The sequence below is a fragment of the Vicia villosa genome, linkage group LG3, assembly GCF_029867415.1.
Source record: "Vicia villosa cultivar HV-30 ecotype Madison, WI linkage group LG3, Vvil1.0, whole genome shotgun sequence".
NCBI classification, from domain to species: Eukaryota; Viridiplantae; Streptophyta; class Magnoliopsida; order Fabales; family Fabaceae; genus Vicia; species Vicia villosa.
The window spans coordinates 193,401,231-193,415,967 of NC_081182.1; the positions used below are offsets into that span (position 1 = coordinate 193,401,231).

Sequence of the window (14,737 nt, forward strand, 5' to 3'; positions counted from 1 at the left end):
TGCTTTAAAACATGTTTCGCAGAAATGAGTTCATCCGTTTAAAACGAAGAATACAATATGCTTAGGATAAAGATATCCATTATGCACATATGTAGAAACTAATGTCGTTGCTTTCCTATGGCTGTAGTTCCAGCTTAAATTTTTTTGTTATACCAAAAAAAATACTATCAAATATCAGATATATATAAATATTTGAATCAGCAGTATATTTTCCCATATGTAAATATTCAAATTTTTTTGACATTATTTATAAAAATATTTACGCAATCATTTAATTTTATAAATATCAACTAATAACCTAGTATTTGAAAATATTAATTTAACTGTATAAATAAATATTAGTAACGTAAATAAATACAGTTTTCCCGTGTTTGGATTCATATAATATTTAAAATATATTTACTTTTATTTTTTTTAATTGTACAACAAATGTAATAAAATGTGGGTTCGTATGAACTTTAGTATGGATACCCGTGCATTCGTACGGGTACTGGTGTTACGCACATATGTTTCTAAAATTAATAAGAATGGAAAAATAGAAAGACGAAATTATTTAACCAAAAAAATTTATTATTTTCAAAAGAAAAACATATTTTTATTTATATTTGGATCACAAATATAAATATAGTTTTTCTATATATACAAATATTTGGATCAATCGTATATTTTTCCATAGGTAAATATTAATTTTTTTTACATTATTTATAAAAATATTTACGCAATCATTTAATTTTATAAATATCCACTAATAACATAGTAGTTAAAAATATTATTTTAATTGTACAAATTAATATTAGTAACATAAATACATACGTTTTGCCAATGTTTCAATTCATACATTATTTAAAATATTTTTATTTTTATTTTTTATATGTGTTAACAAATATAAATTTATGCAAATATATTTTTTATATACCAATATTAATTATTAATTTTCAAAATAAATAAAAGAATTAAGTTTAAAATTAATTAAGGTTGATTTTAAATTTTTTATAAAATTTATTAGCCAATCTAAATAATTCATTCATTATTATTATTATTAAGCAGCAAACATATAGTAGAAAGCATCATCGTTGAGATCCAATTCCCTACATTATAATCTCAAAAAAATAAAATTTAATATGGGAATGTAATTTTTATAATAAAGATTTTAATTTTATTTAAAATAAATTATAATAATGTTCAAAGATAAGTGAATTAATTCATTTAAAAACCTATAAATAAGATCATATATTAATTAAAACTACTGTAAATAAAAGTAATATAAAATAATGAGAAAAGGGATATGCACTGACAGTATAAAATTTTTTTACACTCTCAACCAATCACAACGGGTGCAGTTACCGTGCATAGATAAAAATCTATGCACCATGCATAGATTATTATAGACCCTTAGATCAAATTCTAGACATTAATTATTATTACTCAATACTCAATAATCACCACTCAATACTCAATACTGGATTAAAAACATGATCCAATGGCTTATATAGGCTTATGCATGGTGCATAAGAAAAATCCTTAGGCATATTAGTCAAAGCTCAATCACAACTATGTATCCAATTAAAATACAATTTTAATTTTAAAAAACTAATATGACATGACAAGTGTAAGTATTTTGATTGGTTGTATGTGTAAAATTAGTTTACATGTCACTTTACTACCTTTAAACTCTAAAATAATTTTTTTAATTTACCATATATTTAATTTTTAATAGCATTTATTGTGGTTTCACTTTTTAATGCATTTTTTTATCGATTGCTTTTCCTTTTTTACACTTCTTATTTTATGTATTGTTTATATTAGTATATAAATTTAATGTCATTAAATGCTTACAATTTTAATGACACATTATTTATACTTGAAAAATCATTTTTACTCACAATAATTAATAAAATTAAATATTTATCTATAAGTTATAATTTTGTAGATTTTTTTTAAAATAGTGGATAATAAAAATATAAATTTTTTTATTTAGATATTTAAATAAATTTTTATTTTATTTTATGCATCAATAACAAATATTAGTCATTTTTTTCTATTTTTTCAGCAATGAAACAAAAATACAAAACATTACAAAAGTGTATATAAGTTTTCTACATCGCTAAACCCCATGATATATATGCAACTTAAGCAAAGAATTATCTTATTATACTCTCCCTCCCAATAATATTAATAAAGCCACCCATAGTAAATAGTTTTGAAGCATTGTAGTTTTAACTATTATGTTGTAATTTAGATCAATTTCAAAAGTAAGACAAATTTTAGCCCTTTGAAAACAACAAGTGAAGCAACGGTAGGAGCTATCTTTTGCGTTTTGATTATTTCCTCGTCTCTATTATGTAGCTCTTCATATTTGACTTCTTTGATAAGATTTTTAGCATAATATCTTATCTTTCTTTGTTGTTTCATCTATTAATAACAGGCACCAAATCAATAAAAAAATCAACAGGTTTTGAACACAAGAACTCTCGAGAGATATTATATGGGTTTAGGTGGTGTATTGATGCAGAATCAACAAGTGGTCGCTTATGCGTCGAGGCAACTCAAATTGCATGAAAAGAATTATCCGACTCATGATTTAGAGTTAGGGGTTGTAGTCTTTGTTTTGAAGTTGTGGTGACACTACTTGTATAGTTCGAGGTGTTCAGTGATCATAAGAGCCTGAAGTATCTCTTTGATCAGAAAGAGCTTAGTATGAGACAGAGGAGGTGGTTGGAATTTCTTAAGGATTATGATTTTGGTTTGAATTACCATCCTGGTAAGGCAAACGTTGTTGTTGATGCGTTGAGTAGGAAGTCTTTGCACATGACTATGCTAATGGTGAAGGAATTGGATTTAATTGAACAATTCAGAGACTTGAGTTTGGTGTGTGAAGATACTCCTAAGAGTGTTAAGTTGGGTATGCTAAAACTGACTAGCGGTATTCTTGAAGAGATTAGGGAAGGTCAGAAAGTTGATGTTGAGTTAATCGATAAGATGACTTTGATTAACCAAGGTAAAGGCGGTGAATTCAGAATCGACGAGAATGGTATATCGAGGTTTGGTATTCGAGTTTGTGTTCCCAATGCTGATGAGCTTCGAAAGAGTATTCTGGAAGAAGGACACCGTAGTAGTTTAAGTATTCATCCTGGTGCTACCAAGATGTATCATGATTTGAAAAAGTTGTTTTGGTGACCGGGAATGAAGAAAGAAATTGTTGAGTTTGTGTATTATTGTTTGACGTGTCAGAAGTCAAATATTGAGCATCAGAAGCCATCTGGGTTTATGCAACCGATGTTTATTCCTGAGTGGAAGTGGGATAGTATATCAATGGATTTTGTTTCTAGATTGCCGAGAAGTGTTAAGAATTGTGAAGCTATCTGGGTCGTTGTGGACAGGTTTACGAAGTCTGCACACTTTATACCAGTAAGAATGGATTATCCGATGGAGAAGCTGGCTCAGTTGTATATTGAGAAGATAGTTAGTTTACATGGTATTCCTTCGAGCATCGTGTCAGACAGAGATCCGAGATTTATGTCTAAGTTTTGGGAAGGTTTGCAGAAGGCTTTGGGTAATAAGTTGATATTGAATTCAGCATTTCATCCACAGACGGATGGACAGACTGAGAGGACGATTCAATCGTTGGAAGATTTGTTACAAGCTTTTGTGTTGGAAAAAGGAGGTGCTTGGGATAGTTATCTTCCTTTTGTTGAGTTTACCTACAACAATAGCTATCATTCGATTATTGGTATGGCTCCGTTTGAGGTTTTGTATGGTAGAAGATGTCGAACACTATTATGTTGGTATGAATCTAGTGAGAGTGTTGTGATCGGGCCAGAAATTGTGCAACAGACTACAGAAAAGATTAGGATGATACAGGAAAAGATGAAGGCTTCTCAGAGTCGACAAAAGAGTTATCATGACAAGAGGATGAAAACACTTGAGTTTCAAGAAGGAGACCATGTGTTTATGAGGGTTACTCCAATGACAAGTATTGGTCGGGCATTGAAGTCAAAGAAGTTGACACCGTGTTTCATTGGTTCGTTCCAAATTTCTGAAAAAGTAGGAGAAGTGGCCTATCGTATTGCTTTACCGCCGATGCTTGCAAATTTGCATGATGTATTCACGTGTCTCAGTTGAGGAAATACATTTCAGATCCGTCCCATGTGATACAAGTAGATCATATACAGGTGAAAGACAACTTGATGGTTGAGACTTTACCTACGAGGTTTAAAGATCGAAGACTGAACCAATTACGTGGCAATCCCCATGGGCAATACGCGTATGATACGCAACTGCTCCGTCCCAAAGGCCAAGTGCTAGTGATTTGCGTATGAGGAGCGTGTGAGAGTGGCCATACGCGTATGAGAAATTTTAAAGAGGATTTTAGTTCTGATGATACGTGTATGAAGAGGCTGATATGCGTATGAGATGCTTTCTGGAAAAATTTTATTCTGGTGAAACGCGTATGATGAAGGGAGATACGCGTATGGGCTAGGTGATACGCGTATGTCCGCTGTGTGTTAAAATTTTATGTTTTGTGATTTTTCTTCGAAAGTTCAATGATGCGTAACTTTTGATCTGTAGGCCTGTTTTGAGTGTTGTTTGATGATGATGATGAACCTTGCGATGTAATCTTGTGTTTAATAATGATTTGAATTATATTGAATGATTGCTGATATACATGTGAACATGCTTAATGATGATGATGATGATGAAGATGATATAAGCATGTTGTGTATGTTGCATTCATTTCATACTCATTTGATGAGGGCTGAATCCTAATGATGAGAGGATTCAGTGAAGGGCATAATTCCCATTGTGTGGAATTTGTGTTGGCAGGGCCGTATCTGGACGATGTTAGATCGGTAGGTGGGTTATTCCCATTGATGATGTTTGGTACCACATGCATAGAGTCAGTTGCATCCATATGCATGAATTTGATAATATGATTGAATGTACTTCATTTATTATGATTGGTAATGTGTGTTTGTGTGATGGTGGACTATCTTGATATAGATGGATTGGGTGAATGATATAACTATTGATGTGTTGTCATTTATAATGCAATAATATTTGTTAATTGCGAATGAGACTCACACTTACACTATATTTTTTAGATTGAGGATAGCGGCTTCGACTTGGTGAGGATTAGCTCATGAGTCAATACGTGTGTTAGCGTTGGGTGTCGTGCTCTGATTGATGTAACACTGGGGAACACGTGTTTTTAAGTTTATGATAATAACTCTGTTTTATTTGATTTATTGTGAGGATTAAAGTATCGATGACGTGATGCTAGTTGATGATCTATTCCGCTGTGTAAACACGAGATCTGGAATTATGAGTTATGATTTAAATGTTTCTCAGTGAATGCATGACATATGACAGATGGTGTTTATTTTATTATGAATTGTGACGCCCTTGTGCATGTTACTCTGATTTATTTATTTAATTTCCGTGGGGTTTAGAAGGGTGTTACAGATAACCATGGATACAAAGGGTGCTTACACCTTCTCTTTGTATAACTTACCCCCCGAACTCAAAGTCTTTTAAAAAGGTTTTATTTTCGTTCTTTTAGCCTTTCTATATATTGGATAAAATAAAAGTCGGTGGCGACTCTTGCTATCCGCAACATTTTAAAAAAGTCAGTTCTGCCACCGTATTACATAACCCAATAAAAAACCGCAAATCGAACCAAATCAGATCGAAAACCGCAAAAACCGCATTTGTTTCGGACGAATTTGGATCATTTTGTGGCAAAACCGTGGGGTTCGTTTTGATTTGCGGTTTACATGTTGAAACCGGCCCAAACCAAACTAAACCGTTGAACTTACATAATACCCCATATTTTAACTTTTTTGCTTTTAATTATATACTTACCTAGTAACTAACTACAGTGTACAACCCATTGCTTACATTTCAAGGCCCATAGTTTCCAAAACCGACCCATTGCGTAGCTTATAGTCTTACACTAGGTTACCATCGTTCCACAACAAACAACAAACACGAAGCATCGTTCCAAATCGTTCCATCACCATCGTTACCTTCAGTACCAAAGACGAAACAAGCACAATCGTTCCAAATAGAAACTCGAGTCCAAATCACGACCTCGACTTCTGTTAATAAGAAACACAATTTCTATGTTTCGAAACCAAAAGTTCGTGACCTCAGTTTCTGTTATCTTCAGCTCCAAATCGAAACACAGAAGGTTATTTAAAATTTATATTATCTTTCGGTTTCGATCTACTTTTGGTTTCGATTATCTTTCAACTTCGATTATCTTTCGTTTTCGATTAACTTTCCGTTTCTGATTATGTATTTTTTATTATCTTTTAGACTTTGTTCAATTCGATCATGCGGTGGGAAGAAGGTTTTGAAAGCTTCATAGTTTTATTCAATCATTATCAAAACAGGTACCTTGAAAATTTTGCACTGTTTTTGTTTGAAAAACAGTGCTTGTGTTATTTGAAATTCTGCACCATTTTCTTCTGTGTCAACTCCTAGTATTTGATTGCTTATTTGCATCTACAAAGTGATGCATGATTTTAAAGTGATGCAATATTTTCATCTACTGTTATAGTTAAATACGGCTTTTGACAAAGAAGTAGGATGGTTCTAATCAGAGGCGGATACACATGTTTCTTAAAGGGGGCTCAAGCCCCCACTAAACCAAAAATAATTGTTTATTAATATTCTTAATATTAAAATTTGTCCCCATAAAAAAATTAATTGTACTCATATGAACCAAAACTAATAAGAAATAAATATAAATATTTAAGTAAGAGATAACGTAAAATAAATTAGTACCAATTGTAATCATTGATGGTGTTAATTAATTTGTATCATATATTTAACATTAAATATATACCGTAATATAAAATATAGTACTATATTAAAAAATATTGTTATATATATATATATATATATATATATTTTTTTTTTAGTTTTAAAATATTTTTGGAAATATAAAATATAAATTTTAATGAATATTAGACAATAAATTTTCCCCCAATGTCAAATATTTCTAGATTCGCCACTGGTTTTGATGCATCCTTTTCCATTTCTATGGCAGAAAATCTGGTAACTTTTGTTATTATTATTGTTTTGAATGTCCTTTAATTACATAAGTTTGGTGTAATTGATTGGTGTCCATTATGTACTTGCAGACTCAAAATGATCCACCGACGCCAACAACAAATCCACCACAAACTATTTACTTTGACAATCTTCAAAACAGGAAGAAAAGTAAAGTTGGAGAACCTGAGGATTCTAATGTCGATGATTCTAATGCTAATGCAGAAAATTCAGGTAAACAAAAACCTTGTAGGCCTAAATCTTAGGTTTGGGATTTTACAAGAAATGATTCGGGTACTCGGGCTAAGTGTAATTGGTGTACGAAATCTTATGCGGCTGATTCACATAAGAATGGAACCACAAATTTAAATAATCATTTGATGAATCAATGTGAAAAAATTCCCAAGAGTGTTCTTGATCCTACACAAACCACTCTTAGCCTTCAAGAAGGCTCTAAAGGATCTATTACTGCACTTAATGGTATTCATTTTGATGTTGAATAGTGTAGGCAAACTTTAGCTAGAATGATAATCGTGGACGAGTTACCTTTTTCTTTTGTTGAAAATGGAGGATTCCATCATTTTATGAGTGTTATACAACCTAGGTTCCCACTTCCAGGAAGTATGTCAATTGCTAGGGATTGTTTGAGTCTTTACGTGAGTGAGAAACATAAGTTAATAAGCATGTTTACTAAAACAAAACAAAGTGTTTGTCTAACAACTGATGCTTGGACATTTGTGCAAAATATTAATTATATGATTCTCACTGCACATTTAATTGATCAAGATTGGAAGATGCATAAACAAATTCTTAATTTTTGTCCTATAACATCTCATAAGGGTTCTATATAACATTGAAAAGTGCTTGGAGGGTAGGATGGTAGATAAGGTTTTCCCCATCACAATTGATAACGCGTCTTCAAATGATGTTGCTAGGAATTACCTAAAAAATAGAATGGAGGATTGGAATTCTCATCCTTTAAAAGGGGGGCATTTGCACATTAGATGTTGTGCCCACATTCTTAACCTTGTTGTCAATGATGGGGTGAAGTTGAAGTTCATGCATGATTTAATTTCCAAAATTAGGAGTGCGGTTTGATATGTTCGTCAGTCACCTGGTCGTTTAGATAGGTTTAGAACATGTATTAAAGAAGTTAGGATACAAGACAAGTCTATAGTGCAATATGATTGTCCCACTAGGTGGAACTCCACATACCTTATGCTTGAAAGTGCATTGAAGTTTCAAAAGGCCTTTAAGAGATTAGGCGAGAAATGTGTTGAGTATGCGATGTTAGAAGGTGGTGTACCACAAGAAATAGAACCATCCGAATTTGTTACATCTTCTGATCATTTGGATAATGAATTTGAGAGGGACATGGATCAAGATCCGAATTTGAATAAAAACGAAGTGGATTTGTATCTCATGGAGACGAGGGAGAAGAAAAGTCCAGATTTTGACATCTTGAATTGGTGGAAGGTAAATTCCACCAAATACCCTACGCTTGGTATAATGGCTAGAGATATCTTGGCTATGCCAATGTCTACCGGGGGTCGAGTCCTTAGTTGTTATAGGAGCTCTCTTACACCACACACTGTTGAAGCTTTAATATGTGTACAAAATTGGTTAAGATCCTTCCTTTTGAAAGTGGATATTGAAGAGCACTTGGAAGTATTGGAGCAGCTCGAACAAGGTATATATGTTATATATATATATATATATATATATATATATAATATATATATATATATATATATATATATATATATATATGTTTGTTAATATATTTGTTTTATTTGTCTAACGTTTGTTAATATGTTTGTTTCATTTGTCTAATGTTTGTTAATATGTTTGTATAAATGGCTCCGATCCCACAATTAAATGAGGGACTTTCTGACATTGAATCGTACTAGTAAACGTGCTTGAAAAAAATGGTACGAATTTATTAGATTTTGATCTCAAATTTAGTCCACCAAACATGTTTATTAAAATATTTTGGATGAATGTAAATGTTTATTAAAATATTTTAGTACTTATAATGTCACCGTAAGAAACATGTTACAATTTCCTGTAAGAAACATGTTACAATTTCTTGTCTTTGTGTAGTAGTTTCAAGTTCTTGTTTGAGCCTTTCTATGGTACTTATAATATCACCGTAAGAAACATGTTACAATTTCTTGTAAGAAACATGTTACAATTTCTTGTCTTTGTGTAGTAGGTTCAAGTTCTTGTTTGAGCCTTTCTGTGGTACTCATATCATCACCGGTGCTAGCACTACAACTGTTTAAAGCCTTTGTTATCCTGTAAAAATATAGAACCTAAAGTTTTATTTAAGAATCTGTAGGCTAAAAATATAGAACCTAAAGTTTTATTTAAGAATCTGTAGGCTAGGAAACTTGAATGTAAATTATTGTTGTACCTTTGAAATGTATAATGTAAATGTTCATTTGCAATTGACAGTAGGAAATAATTTTGACGGAAGGATATGTAGTTGACAATAGAAAATGTTTATTTGAAATAATTGACAGTAGGCAATGTAATTGATTGAAGGAAATGTAATTGACTTTATTTGCAATTGATAGTAGAAAATGTTTATTTGAAATAATTTTGACTAAATGTTGTATTTGTGAACAATTAGGATGGATGCAGGATGGATGCTAGAAGATAACATGAAGCAATATGGATTATGGAGTGGCTAAACTGAATTTTGAATGGTGGAACAAACATGATGGTTAAATTGAATTTTGAATGGTTTATGATTTGAATGGTTGAACTTTAATTTATGTATTAATTTGCAGTTTTGTCTACATGTTGAAACTTTAACAAAATTGCTTGGTTTTGTGACTTTGTAAGACTTTATTATATAATTTTTGGTTTGTTGTAAGATTTTACTGTGTAGTTTAAGAATATATTGAATGCCCGCCTACTTTTGTTGTTGTGGCTTAGTAAGATTTTATTGTGTAAGCTTTGATTATGAAGAGGTACAAAAATTACAACTTACTAGATTATATCAAATAAAATTTTGTATTTTTTTTTTAAAAACCAAACCAACCGAACCAATCCAAACCGCATTGGTTTGATTTGGTTTGGTTTGATTGAAATCCAACCAAACCAAACCGAACCGTATGCTTTTTTCTCTTGCGGTACATATGATTTTTTAACCTAAAACCGCCAAAGTCACACCGGGAGCATCTCTAGGCAGACATACTTAAATATGCAGGTTCAAAAGTCAAGTTCGGCCCGAAAAAATAACAGGTAAAACAAACTTTTTCTTGGGGGCCGGAACCGTTTCCCACCCCTATTGAATCGATTTCCCTTTTAAATAAAAATTTAACTAGGTATAATACCAGTATTTGAAAAATAACTTAATAGGATGATTTAATTTATCAAACAAATAAATCAACAAAAAAAAATCAAATTGAAATACAACAATATCATATCTCAATATTGAAACAAGAGAATATTCATGAATAAATGTCTCTCCTTTGATTACTTCCAAAATAAATTTAACAAATGAATAAAAACAAAAAACAATATTTCTACAATATCACAAGATCTCGTTGAAACAATTCTCACATGAAGAAAATATATTAAAAAAAATCTATAAGCAATGAAATCCTTCATGTATTCAAATATTAATACTATGGAAATGTAGGATCATGTAAATTACATAGTTTAAGAAATATAAAGTTTTGTTCTGTAAAAAAAATATAATATAAAGTGTAACCAAATCTTTCATAAATTTATTGGAAGTAATTCATTATATTAAATTAATTGTCAATTATAATATTTATAAATTCAATTATTTAGAAAGTATAAAGAACCTAATGAATTATTTAGAAAATTTTGAAGACTAATGATAAAGTGATCAATTTAAGTGTAAACTACCAAATGAACTACTTAAGAAATCTTGAGAAAATCGATCACCGATTATAGTTGGCTTGACGAACAAATCTTGAGAATCAGACATGATGGATAATCTAGATGGCGTGGTTTGAAAGTTTCGAAGACGATTCCATTGTTTTTCTGATAAACGTTTAGCTTTTACAACCATGCTTCTTGCAAACACAACCTTCTCTCTTCCTTTATTCTTCATTGAGTTCTTCATTGCCAATTTCAAAAGAATCATGTTGTTGCTTGTGTATCTTATCTTTTTACCTTCACTTTTGTGATTATTCTTTTTCTTTGATTTTGGTGGCAATGTTGCTTTGCATGGATTCACGTCTTTGTATACGAGTAGTAGCTAGATGATGTATGGCTTTTTCTTGTAATGTGAAATATTTAAATGTGTTATGAATGAATTAAATTTTGGTGGTTCTCCTCCATTAAATAGATAAAATTGGCAGGAAAAAGTGGCTACTTTTGTTAAGGAAAAGTATGTTAAGAATATTAAAAGTAAGATTTTGAATTGATTTGCAAATCTATTCATTGATTTTTAGATTTTATAATGTTTTAAATAAAACTTGATTTCAATGGTTTATTTAAAATATTTTAAATACCTTTTATTAGTTGATTTTTAATTTAGACTTCAAACAATATTTTCACACCCAAATGTATTTTAAATTTATTTGTAATATTGATATGCGGCCAATTTTAATTATAAGTTTGTATCTATTATTTTCTATTGAGTCTCGTCGGTAATGACGGTCCTCACACGCCAGACTCAAAACTATTTAACCGGACATGAAATTAAACACGAACATGCTACTAAAATTATAAATGATAGACATAAACATAACAAAGCTTACTAATGATTTTACGGCTATCTAATGATTTTACGGCTTTTATCTTTGACATTTGTAAGAAAGAGGATAAAAAGTTAGCGGGAAGGTTTGCGGTTATGCTCGAATTGAAGAACAGAAATGATTTTATTTGGCACCAAGAGCGTGAAGATGGATCTAAATTGGGGCTGTATGCGTTTCATAGGTGGAATGATTGGTTTCAGGCTCAGGAGGCTAACGGTAATATTACTCAATCTTATAATGCGTTGGAGTGGATGCCCCCGCCTACGGGGAGGATCAAATGCAATGTTGACGCAGCTTTTAACAATAATAATGGCACTACTAATCGCGGTTGGTGTATGCGGGATCACTTTGGAAATTTCATTAGTGCAGGTACTAATTGGGATCCAGGGACACTTAGTGTCATTGAAGCAGAGGCTTTAGCCCTTAAAGAAGCTATCCTTGGAGCCATCTCAATGAACCTGACTTCGGTTATTTTTGAGAGTGATTGCCAGCGAGTTACACAAGCTTTGTACACACGCAATAAGGGTGTCTCCGAATTCAGCATTATTATTAAGTCTATTTCTACTCTTCTTCAATCTTTTCCTAACTTTGAGGTCAAGTTTGTAAAACGTCAAGCGAATATGGTTGCTCATTCCCTTGCGAGGGCGGCCAATTCTTGGGCTAGACGTAGTGTTTTGAGTTTGATTCCTCTTTGTATTGAACAAATTTTATTAAATGAATCTCATTGAGTTGTTTGCGTTCAAAAAAAAACATAACAAAGCTTACAAAATTAAGAATTAAAATAATTAAATGCTGGAAATTAAAGGTAAACGAAAATTAAATGGAACTAGTTGAAAAGAAAACTTTGGAATGAAAAAAATAACGGCAAAATTAAATAGCTCCTTCAATCAAGTACATGAGTAGAATTCAGAATTGGAAAGTAACGGTATGCCGGTTAGCCAATGTGGACCAACCGATATTTTTACAAAGTAAAACTATCTTAACAGACCTCCTAACCTTCTTGGCCACCCCTGGCGAAATTCCCAGAATGCCCCCATATTTCGGAAATGCATCTCCGAAATCACTTTTTTCTGAAAAAAAGGGTGATTTCGGAAGTGCACTTCCGAAAACACGAAAAAAAGGTGTTTTCGGAGATGCATTTCCGAAAACACCCCCTTTTTTGAGTTTTCGGAGATGCATTTCCGAAAACACCGAGGGAGGTGTTTTCGGAAATGCATATCCGAAATATTCCAAGACCAAATTGGTCTTGGAATGTTTCGGATATACACTTCCGAAATAATTCAATAATTATTAAAAAATTAAAATCAAGGTGAATCAATACAATTAATAGGTATAAAATGAAAGTGAATAAATAAAATGAAGGTAAATCAATAAAATTAAGGTTAATCAAAATTTCCTAAATAATTTTAAAGTTAAAAATTATTTTATTAACTTATATAAATCAAGATTCTTACTTAAAATAATTTTCTCAAGATTCTTACTTAAAATAATTTTCTCCTATTTTTAGTAATAAATAATTTCTTCTCTAATAAATCATAATTCCCTATTCTCATACATAAAATAGATTATTCACATTTTTGTATAACTATCTAATTATACTTCATATAAAAAAAATAATAATGCTAAATATTTTTGAATTTTTTTTGAATTTTATTTAAATTTAATCATATTGAATTCACTTAATATAAATAATAAAGTTGTTTCATTTTTAAATATAATATATACAACTTCACAAAGTGTCTATAAAAAATATACAAAAACTAAATAATAATTAGCATATTAATTTTATTGTGAAAAAAAAATATAATTGTATTTTAAATAATTGTGAAATTTGTTTCAAATAATGAATACACGTTTTTTTAATTAAAAAATCACATTTTTTCTTAATAAATAATAAAAATAATGTATTATAACTAATAATAATAATAATCACGTAATTTATATTAATTTTTCTTAAAAATACGTGATTTTTAATATTTATTTGTAGGAAATGTTATTTTTTATTAAATAATGGTTTATCTCAATTTTAAACAAATGACAATTTTGATAATTAAGAAAAATTATATTCTACAAGCTTATTTTAATTTTTAATTTTCAAATTATAAATTTTTTAATATTAATAAATAATAAACGTTATATTGAAATAAAAAAAATTCTGACCTTCAATCAAATTTTGTTATTTTTATTTAAATAAACTTATATTATATATACTTTATATACACTATAAAAATTGTTATATTTTTAAATAGTGCGTTAAAATATAAAAACTATATAAACAGTAAATATAAAAACAAACAAGGATTAATGATTAATCCAAAAATATTATATAAAGTGAACAATGAAATTGATAATATTTTGTAGTCATTTTTAAACATTTTAAAAAATATTATATATATTTTTTATTTTTACATATTTGTGTGCTTATTATTCATTATTTATGCACATTTTTTGAGCATTATTTTTTATTCTATTTAAAATTGAAACAATTTTATTATTTACTTTAAATAATTGAATATGATTTTTTTAAAGAAAATGAAAACGTGAGTTTTGTTTTAAAATAAGAATATGTTATTTTTTTATAAAGATTAACAATTATTATAAATATATAAATAAAAAATTATAACTTATTTTGTAAGTGAAATTATTTTAATTTTTTTAATTAAAATTATTTTAAATTTTAAAATTTGAATTAGGATAGAAATATATAATAACTATTATTCATAACTCATAAATTATATCAAAATATATAATTATTATTATTTAATACTCATAAATTATATCAAATTTATGATATGTGAATTAATTAATATCCTAAAATTAATTTTTTGGATTTTTTAAGATTTTTTTTGTTGTTTCGGAGATGCATCTCCGAATTAGTCAAAATCTCAATTGTTGGGATTTTTTCGGAAATGCACTTCCGAAGTCTGGAAAAATTTTAA

General features: G+C 29.7%; 1 protein-coding gene across 4 annotated transcripts; it reads left to right on the forward strand.

Annotated features, from left to right (window-relative positions):
* The first annotated feature begins 6,316 nt into the window (after nt 1–6,316).
* Nucleotides 6,317–9,908, forward strand: LOC131657057 (zinc finger BED domain-containing protein RICESLEEPER 4-like). Of its 4 annotated transcripts, none has more exons than XM_058926563.1 (4): nt 6,317–6,395; nt 7,011–7,062; nt 7,149–8,746; nt 9,703–9,908. In XM_058926563.1, the coding sequence occupies exons 3-4, from the start codon at nt 8,275–8,277 to the stop codon at nt 9,750–9,752; spliced, it is 522 nt and encodes a 173-aa protein (XP_058782546.1). In that variant the 5' UTR covers nt 6,317–6,395; nt 7,011–7,062; nt 7,149–8,274; the 3' UTR covers nt 9,753–9,908. The 4 variants fall into 4 exon arrangements, 3 of the variants coding, with proteins under 3 accessions (XP_058782546.1, XP_058782548.1, XP_058782547.1); XM_058926565.1 differs by having other exon boundaries at nt 6,323–6,395; nt 7,149–7,290; XM_058926564.1 differs by lacking the exon at nt 6,317–6,395 and having other exon boundaries at nt 7,011–8,746.
* Nucleotides 9,909–14,737: the final 4,829 nt, after the last annotated feature.

Bases quoted from the DNA above. Each gene is read 5' to 3' on its own strand.
- LOC131657057 (XM_058926563.1), top strand. From the start codon at position 8,275: ATGCTTGAAAGTGCATTGAAGTTTCAAAAGGCCTTTAAGAGATTAGGC. The intron at 8,747-9,702 runs GTATATATGTTA...GGATGGATGCAG, and splicing joins ATTGGAGCAGCTCGAACAAG to GATGGATGCTAGAAGATAAC.